Source organism: Takifugu rubripes, chromosome 5, assembly GCF_901000725.2.
Source record: "Takifugu rubripes chromosome 5, fTakRub1.2, whole genome shotgun sequence".
NCBI classification, from domain to species: domain Eukaryota; kingdom Metazoa; phylum Chordata; class Actinopteri; order Tetraodontiformes; family Tetraodontidae; genus Takifugu; species Takifugu rubripes.
The window spans coordinates 14210608-14219682 of NC_042289.1; the positions used below are offsets into that span (position 1 = coordinate 14210608).

General features: G+C 51.9%; 2 protein-coding genes across 3 annotated transcripts in view; both read left to right on the top strand.

The window, feature by feature from the left end:
- The first annotated feature begins 4338 nt into the window (after positions 1-4338).
- Positions 4339-7481, top strand: LOC115249985 (perforin-1-like). Its single transcript, XM_029836711.1, has 9 exons — positions 4339-4381; positions 4644-4899; positions 5022-5063; positions 5457-5549; positions 5620-5756; positions 5892-6390; positions 6462-6833; positions 6970-6974; positions 7199-7481. Exons 1-9 carry the CDS (start codon positions 4341-4343, stop codon positions 7479-7481), a joined length of 1728 nt encoding a protein of 575 aa, XP_029692571.1. The 5' UTR covers positions 4339-4340.
- A 919-nt stretch (positions 7482-8400) lies between these two features.
- The window catches only part of LOC101067771 (syntaxin-1B), a 13641-nt gene continuing 12966 nt past the window's right edge, over positions 8401-9075 (top strand). The window contains exons 1-2 of one of the 2 annotated variants that reach the window (XM_029836674.1): positions 8401-8552; positions 8624-8867. In XM_029836674.1, the coding sequence (XP_029692534.1) occupies positions 8838-8867 (30 nt within the window). In that variant the 5' untranslated portion in view covers positions 8401-8552; positions 8624-8837. Of the gene's footprint in view, positions 8553-8583; positions 8868-9075 lie in introns of those variants that run through there. The other variant, XM_003965018.3, reaches the window with a different exon arrangement.

Sequence of the window (9075 nt, forward strand, 5' to 3'; positions counted from 1 at the left end):
CGTGTCGCCGCTCCCGGCTGGAGGGCCCTCTCTCATGCTTCTGTGTCCGAGCCGCAGCCCACCCCCGTCGCCCTGTCTCCAAGACGGAAAGCTTCCAAACTCAGCCCGGATGGCTGCGCTGCTCCGGCGGTTGTTTTGTTCTCCTGCTCCGGCTGCGGCGGCGGCTGACTCCGCCCACTGCTGACTCCGCCCACTGCTGACCGTGCGGCTCGGTCGGCCGAAAAACCCCGAGGAAAAGCGCAGCGACTTTTCTCGCCTCGTGTTGGCTCGTGCCAGCGCTCGCGCTTCCCTGCCGCCAAACGCAGGCAATTTGGTCAAAAATCGCCGATACATAAAAGAAGAGTTAAACTGCGTGTTTTACTCGTTGGTGTAACTGGACACCAGTTTGATGTCTAATATCCATCTATCTATCTATCTATCTATCTATCTATCTATCTATCTATCTATCTATCTATCTATCTATCTATCTATCTATCTATCTATCTATCAGAGACACGCCCCCTAAACGACATTGCGCGTGTATTCTGGCTGTTACGGTAACGGGGCTGCGGCTCGACCCAGTTTTGGCAGATGTGGGCGGGGTCTGCATTCCTGCCTTACTTGTGCGCCACGCCCCTTCCCCTCCCGCGGTTTCAGCTCCATCTGTGGCCGCCCGAGAGGAGCCGCGAGGCGGCCATGTCGGCCGAGGGAGCCGCTGCTGGAGCCGAGCGCGTGCAGGCCCCTGCTGTGCCGCAAGCACGCGAATGCGGTGTTGTTACGTCATTGGAACGGGCAGGGAAGTGGTTTCTTTATTTCCTGATTGATAGTTGTCACGCAACAGCAGACAGTCACACTTTCACAGTCCTTATGGAAGATAAGTTTAGTTAAAAAGTCTTTGTCAAAGACAAATGAACGTCTTTAAACCCAACATTTGTGGACGTGAAGGTCTTCTTGTCTTCAAACGTGGGACAGGATTGTGTTGTTGATGGTGTCAGAAATGGGCCTCGAAACAAGCAGTTGGTTCTCTTCACAAAGCAAAAACTGAAGGAGAGAAGGTGTTTACAGATGTTTGATCCTTCAAACACTCGCGTTAGCGTGGAATACGTGTCAAATGGCTTCATGCTTCAAGGAATGATGCAACGCCTGTATTTACTACACCTGAGGCGGTTTTACGGTTAAACACACAAAGTCAAACAACAGGAGACTTTTGTAGAGACAGAAGCTGAAAATCCAAACGCCTAAATGAATAAAAGAACTCTGGGAAGGAAGGAAACGGGGACAACGGCCACCAGAAGGGAGCAGATGGAGCGGCCAACATGCGGATGTTAACCCGACACAGGTGAGAATCACAGGAAACAGGAAATTAAACGGCTTTAGTCTGTGTCACAGGTAAGATCCAGCTCGCCTTAGCTCAGATATGATCCAACCTCCTCATGATGGTTGTTCTTTGTCTTCCTCTCACGCTCTCATAATTCTGGTTTCCTGAGCCTAATAAAGCTACAGAGGGCGGAGCCACGGCTCCAGCAGCGCTCCGATTGGTCCGTCTGGGTGCGTTCCTACAGCAGAGGGGCCCACTGGGGTTTACGAGACCCCAACGGCTCTTAAAATCCAGCCAGAGTCCTATAGAAGCTCCTAAAGATAGTTTAGTGGCAGCAGCCTGGAATCCTGGAGACACAACAACAAAACCGTAAAAACACAAATGAAAGTATAGAAAAACGTAAAAACGGTGAACAAGAGGAAATCCTGATAAACGTGTTTGTCACACGTGCTCAACGGAACACGAGATCTTTGGTTTGAAGAACACGTGCAGACTGGAACTGACACCTCAGGACGATCAGAACAGTTCTGCTGTAAATATTTCCCATCAGCCCCTTCGGATCATCTGCACTCTTTTATTCCATAAAACAACTTCTGTTTTACAAAGACTTCACAAATTATTGATGACATCATCAGTTTTAAAAAAGGAAGTGTGAAAGAAGTCCTCTTATTTCTTCATCTTCTTTTCGTTTACACTTAAGTTTACACTTAGCTTGAGGAGCGCAGCGTCGCTTGTTTATTGCGGATCCCTCAGCCTCTGATTGGATCTCTGTAGAACATGTTGTGGTTTTACACCATAGATTTTTATCTCTACATTCACAAAGTCCAGCTGAGGAGCGTCTCAGTCTGTGAAAGATTCTAAAGGCTGCTAGCAGATGCTAAAAGCTACTAACAGTTGGAAAGGGCTGCTAACGAATGGTAAAGGATGCTAGCATCTGCTAGCAGTGTCTAACTGTCTCACTCTGCCACCTCATTAGCTCGTTGCTCTTCAGATGCTAGGAGCTAGAGACACATTTGGGGAACCTTTCAAGAACAAACTTTTGCAGCTGTATTTTAACGAGCGCCAACAACTGGTCCCACTGACGATGGTCTTCGTTCCCTTTACGGCCTCTTCACATCTGTCCTCGATTGTCTTCCATACTGCGAAGCTTCATGGTCTGATTCTTTCTGTCTGTGTGGAGAAGGAAGTGATGAAGAACAGATGAGGAGATTTCCTGCTGATTTTCATTAATAAAAAGACAAAAAATGCCAAACAGCTGCGGAGAAAACTTGGTTTCCCATCATGCACTGATAATTCGAGCCTCAACCGTCATAAACATGAGACACGAGATCCTTCCAGGATCAACACAACAGAGCTGAGTGGGACAGGTCCAGGAGTCCTCAGGTCCAGGAGTCCTCAGGTCCAGGAGTCCTCAGGTCCAGGACTCCTCAGGTCCAGGAGTCCTCAGGTCCAGGAGTCCTCAGGTCCAGAACTCCTCAGGTCCAGGAGTCCTCAGGTCCAGGAGTCCTCAGGAGGTCCAGGAGTCCTCAGGTCCAGGACTCCTCAGGTCCAGGAGTCCTCAGGTCCAGGACTCCTCAGGTCCAGGAGTCCTCAGGTCCAGGAGTCCTCAGGTCCAGAACTCCTCAGGTCCAGGAGTCCTCAGGAGGTCCAGGAGTCCTCAGGAGGTCCAGGAGTCCTCAGGTCCAGGACTCCTCAGGTCCAGGAGTCCTCAGGTCCAGGAGTCCTCAGGTCCAGAACTCCTCAGGTCCAGGAGTCCTCAGGTCCAGGAGTCCTCAGGAGGTCCAGGAGTCCTCAGGTCCAGGAGTCCTCAGGTCCAGGAGTCCTCAGGAGGTCCAGGACTCCTCAGAAAGTCCAGGACTCCTCAGGTCCAGGAGTCCATTATTTTATTTTTTTATATAATTATATGAAATATGAATTTGTGGGGCAACAATATTTAAATGTTGTGTGTCTGAGTCTGTTTTCCGTGGTCACAAACTTGTGAAAATAATGCGACACATCTGTTGCAAATTTTCTGCTGAGTTTACGTTTTAAAGACAGTTTTGCACACACACACATTCACACTCACACACACACACATTCACACACACACACATTCACACACATTCACACACACACACATTCACACTCACACACACACACATTCACACACACACACACACACACACAGAGTTACTAGTATTTTTGGATTAACACTTTTTTTTTTTTTAATATTGTTAAATTTGCTTTTGTTAAGTGTCAACATTTATCACTTACTTACATTTTAATCTAATGTATTTATATATCTTGATTTACCGGTGGATCTTCGTTCCTACCCTCACCTATGGTCATGAGCTTTGGGTAATGACCGAAAGAACAAGATCACGGGTACAAGCGGCTGAAGTGAGCTTCCTCCGTAGGGTGGCTGGGCTCTCCCTTAGAGAGGGGGAGAAGCTCTGCCATCCGGGAGGAGCTCGGAGTAGAGCCGCTGCTCCTCCGCGTTGAGAGGAGCCAGATGGGGTGGCTTGGGCATCTAGTCAGGATGCCCCCTGGACGCCTCCCTGGTGAGGTGTGTCCCTCCGGTAGGAGACCCCCGGGGAGACCCAGGACACGTTGGAGAGACTATGTCTCTCCAACGTGTCCTGGGAACGCCCGGGGATCCCTCCGGATGAGCTGGAGGAGGTAGCTGGGGAGAGGGAAGTCTGGGCTTCTCTCCTTAGGCTGCTGCCCCCGCGACCCGACCCCGGATAAGTGGTGGAGGATGGATGGATGGATGGTATTTATATATGAGGAAGAGCAGGAGGAAGAGGAGGAGGGGGAGGGGAGGAAGAGGAGGAGGAGGGGAGGAAGAGGGGGAAGAGCAGGAGGAGGAGTAGAATGAGGAGGAGGAGGATGAGAAGGGGGGAGGATGAGGAGGAAGAGCAAGAGGAGGAGGGGGAGGAAGAGCAGGAGGGGGAGGAAGATCAGGAGGAGGAGTAGAAGGAGGAAGAGAGGAGGGGGGGGAGGAGCAGGAGGAGGAGGTGTGATCTCACTCTGGAAATGTTGCTTTTAGTCTTTTTCTCTTTCGATGCATTTTTCATTTCTGACCTTCAGCTCTTCATCATCAAGGTCAGTAAACTCTTGATTTTCTTCTTCTTAAAATAATTGTGATTTTATATAGATGTATATAATATATATGTTTTTCAATAATATTAACATTAGCCTTAACAACAATAATAAACATCATAGTGATGATTATTCATTAATACATTAAAACTGGATTTTCCTAAAAAGTTGATGGACCTTTAAACTGGTTTCACCTCAGAACCGTTTGTCAATTTATGATCAACAAAGACGATCCAAATGCAGAACTTTTGATGTTTTGGGTCAGATCTGCAGACTCCAGGAGTTCTACGATGACCCCCCTCCTCCTCCTCCTCCTCCTCCGGGCCTCTCTGGCCTGCCAGACCAGCTCCTTCACTGAGTGTCAGAATGCTCCGTTTGTACCGGGTCACAATCTGGTTGGCGAAGGCTTCGATGTGGTCACAATGAAAACCAGCGGGGCTAGTGTGGTGGACGTCAAGACCTTCATGGTCGGTGGAGTCCAGGGGAACTGCACCATGTGCCACAACAGCCTCCTGAACCAGGTCCAGTGATCAGACCTCTGATGGCATTTGGGTTTCGCTCGTGTCACCAGAAGAATAGGGCAACATTTGTAGTTATTTTAACGTTAAATTATCCTTCATCTTACTCATTTCACCTCAAACAGGCCCAGAAGCTCCCGGTGTCGGTTCTGGACTGGAGGGTCAAGGTCAGTATAAAAAAAGAGAAACCTCCGAATCCCTTCAAAGCTAGCGCACAGAACATTAGCGAAGTCAGCGACTATTGCTCAACTGACACGTCAGGAAGTGACACGTTGGTGAGGGTGTCCAACCACCGGCGGCTGCTCGCTGCCGCCACCTCTGTTCTCAAATGAAGGTCGAGACCGTCACATATGAGGACGGATTTCCTGTTCTCCTGATCTCCATCACCTCACACTGACACTCAGAACAGGAAGTCAGAACCACACAAGAGACAGGTGACCACAGCCCCAGTGGATCTGCAGATCCACCAAGGGAGGTCACACGAGTGAAACATGGTAGACGGATCCAGATGATGTGATCATGTTGAAGCACTGCATTACCCAGCATGCCTCCTGCTCTAGGTAAACTGCCAGCGCAGCCTGAGCAGTAAGATCTTCGAGTCCAGCCAGGCCGTCATGAAGGAAACCAGTTCATCGCTGGGAGTCAGCTGGAAGGTGAGGCGAGAGTAGGAGGTGATGTTCTCATGTTCCGGAGCAGTTCTCACCAGTTCTACCTGCGCCTCAGGTGGGGCTCGGCCTCCCTAAACTGGGTGGGTTTTCAGTGGGAGGGTCACACTCCAAAACCTCAGCGTTCGCCAGGTCCCACAGCAGGCAGGACAAGTTCTCCTTCACCAGCTATGAGATGAAGTGTCGATACTACACGTGAGTCTATGCACGTCTGGAGCAGAACCAAGGTTCTGAACACTGGTGCCAGAATTCTGGGTTTGTGAGCGGACTGGGTTAGAACGGGTCCGCGGGGGCCTGGTGGTGGATTTCAGTCTGCTTTTGTGATTCCAGCTTTCGTCTTCACGCTCGGCCTCCTCTGAGTAAAGAGTTTGAGGTGTCCCTGAAGAACCTGCCCCCCACATATGACCACAGGAACACCTCAGCCTTCAGACAGTTCATCTCTGTCTATGGAACCCACTTCATCCGCAGAGTCCACCTGGGGGGTCGGGTGAACTCCATGACTGCCATACGCACCTGCCAGGCCTCCATTAGTCAGATGTCTGTCCACACGGTCAGCAACTGTCTGTCTGTGGAGGCCGAGGCAACCATTAAGGGGGTGACTGTCAGTGCTGCATCCAGGTTCTGCCAGTCCAAGAGCAAAAGTCTGAAGACCGGAGCAACATTCAGCCAGGCCTTCTCTGACAGAACCACCGACATTCTGGGAGGAGACGAAAGCGTTGGAGACATCCTCTTCCAACCGAATGGGGCTGCGGCTTTTAAGAAGTGGCTCATCTCTCTGAAGAAGGTCCCGGGTCTGGTGTCCTACCAGCTCAGCCCCCTGCACCTGCTGGTGAAGAACTGTCGAATCTGGACCCATCGTGACTTGTTCGGAGAGAGAAATGACCTTCTTTCTCCCTGCAGGTGCCAGACAACCCCGTTCTCCAGGAGAGTCTCCGGAGCGCCATCAGCGATTACATTAGCAAAAGTGCTAAACCGCTAAGCTGCCCGTCCGGGTGTCAGACCGGGAGCCAGAACCGGAACTGCGCCTGTCGCTGCCAGGGGCACCACATGGTCAACTCCGACTGCTGCCCCGCCGAATACGGCGTGGCCCGGATGAACGTGACGGTGGTCCGAGCTGCGGGGCTGTGGGGGGACTATTTCAGCAAGACCGACGGCTACGTGAAGGTGTTCTACCATCAGGCAGCTTCTGTAACGCCCATCATCTGGAACAACAACTTTCCCGCCTGGAACTACCTGATACGCTTTGAAAACCGTCAACCTGCGCCACAGGAAGTAAGTAAACGTGACCTCGGCTAGCACTGAGCTAACACGCCTTTACTAAAGACGATTCCATGCTCGCGAGCTAACAATTAATGGCCAATTAATGGCCAATTAATGGCCAATTAATGACCAAAAGTCATTGATCCAGCCGTGGTAACACGTGTGGGTCCTGTCTCCACGCGTCAGGCGAGCTAAAGAGCAGCAAGCGGACATCCAACCGCTTCAGTTTTGATAATATTATAATATTAACACTCGCCTGACATTTCAGTTGTGCGTCATGATGAAACAGGAAACACACCCTGCACTGATGAACACAACCGTCACCTGTGTCACCTGTGTCACCTGTGTCACCTGCTGTCTGTCTGGCTCCCTCACAGTCCAGTCAGGTTTGAGGTTTGGGACCGAGACAACGGCTGGAATGACGACTTGCTGGGACGCGACAGCCTGGTCCCGACATCAGGGAGCATCAGCAGGTCCTTTAGGCTGAAGCACGGCTCCCTGCTCGTGCGCGTGTCTGCAGTGTGCGCTCCCAGCCTGCAGGGGTCGCTGTGCGAGCAGTACGCTGCCTCACCCACCTACCAGGAGGTCATGACACACAAGCGAGAGGAGCAGGAGGGCGCAGGGTCGCAGCCCGCGGCTCCAGGTGGCGCCACTCTCTAGTCATGTGATTGTGTTCAACATATAAGAGCTCATTTGCTGATTTGTGTGGAAGCTTTTCCAGTAACCTGAAAGTATAAAGTTACAACTGTCAAAATAAAAAAGAGTGCGTGTATTTCTCTGATTACAGCAGATTATCTGACAGAAGCTTAAACACTCCGGATTTTTTTTTTCTAACGTTTTGGAAAAACCAGTTTGGTTCTCTGGTCACGTGCGTCTTCACCGAGGGACAAACCGGATCTCACCCCCCTGCGCAGTCACGTGATATCCAGGTTGCGTTTGTCGCCTCCTGCAGGAAACAGGAAGTGGTGGAATTTAGTGATATCACCACAAGATGGCGCGCGCATGGTTCATGAGCAGAGTGAATCCAAGTAGTGTCACAAAGTGCGTTACTGGAATCCCTCACAGTAGTACTACAGTAGTACTACTGTAGTACTACTGTAGTACTACTGTAGTACTACTGCACAACAGTAGTACTGCAGTACTGCAGTAATACTACTGTAGTACTACAACACTGTACCACAGTAGTACTACTGCAGTACTACTGTAGTAGTACTGCAGTAGTACTACAGTAGTACTAAAGAGAACTTTACACAGAATTCGGAGAGAACAGAAGGGGGTGCCAGGCGGAGGGGGAGGGGCAGGTAGACATGGAGGGATTTGACGCATGCGCACACTCTACATTCCCTCCGCATCGACCCCCTCCTTTTCTGCAGCATCAGTACCACACGCCTCCCTCCCTCCCTCTATTTCTCCCCCTCCTCTCTCCCCCTCTCTCCCTTTCTCCCTCTCTCTCTCTCTCTCCCTCCCTCCCTCCCTCTCTCTCTCCCTCCCTCTCTCCCTCCCTCCCTCTCTCTATTTCTCCCCCTCCTCTCCTCTCCCTCTCCTCTCCCTCCCTCTCTCCCCCTCCCTCCCCCCCTCCCCCCTCCCTCCCTCTCTCTGTTCAGCTGCCGCGTCGCCGCTTCTGCCGCTGCTGCTCTTTGCGCGCTGCGGGGCCACACTGCGACCGCATCGAGGAGGAGGAAAAGCTGCGGAGCGACGGGGGGGTTCATCCGGAGCAGGAGCAGCGGAGAGGTATCACGTAAATCCAAAGGCGATCCGGGACACCAGGTTAAGACGCCAAAATCCCCCCTTCTTTTAAAAAGGAGGCATCTGAAGGCGGAGTCGCGTCGCACCGCGCGGTTCCTCCCTCCATCTCAGTCTCCACTGTTCCGGAGGATTGAAGAGGAGCAGCACCAAGAAGGGGATCTGACCGGAGAGGCTCGAACCGACACGGCGCTGGAAAACCCTCAACCCCCCCTCCCCGAGGACCAGGACCGATTCTCCGTGTATTAGCAGGCGGCTCGGCGCGGCGACACCATGAAGGACCGCACGGCGGAACTGCGAAGCGTAAGAATTTTTTTATTATTTCATCCACCCCCCACCCCCCAACACCGCCACCCCCGTTTCCAACCGTCGCCGCAGCTTCACGGCCTCGCCGCCTGCCCTCAATTGGTGCGGTGCGGTGCGATGCGGTGCGGTGCGGTGCGGTGCGGTGCGGTGGGCGCTGCAGCGGGTTGGTGGGGGCTCGAACAGCGAAGCGGAGGTGCTGATGATT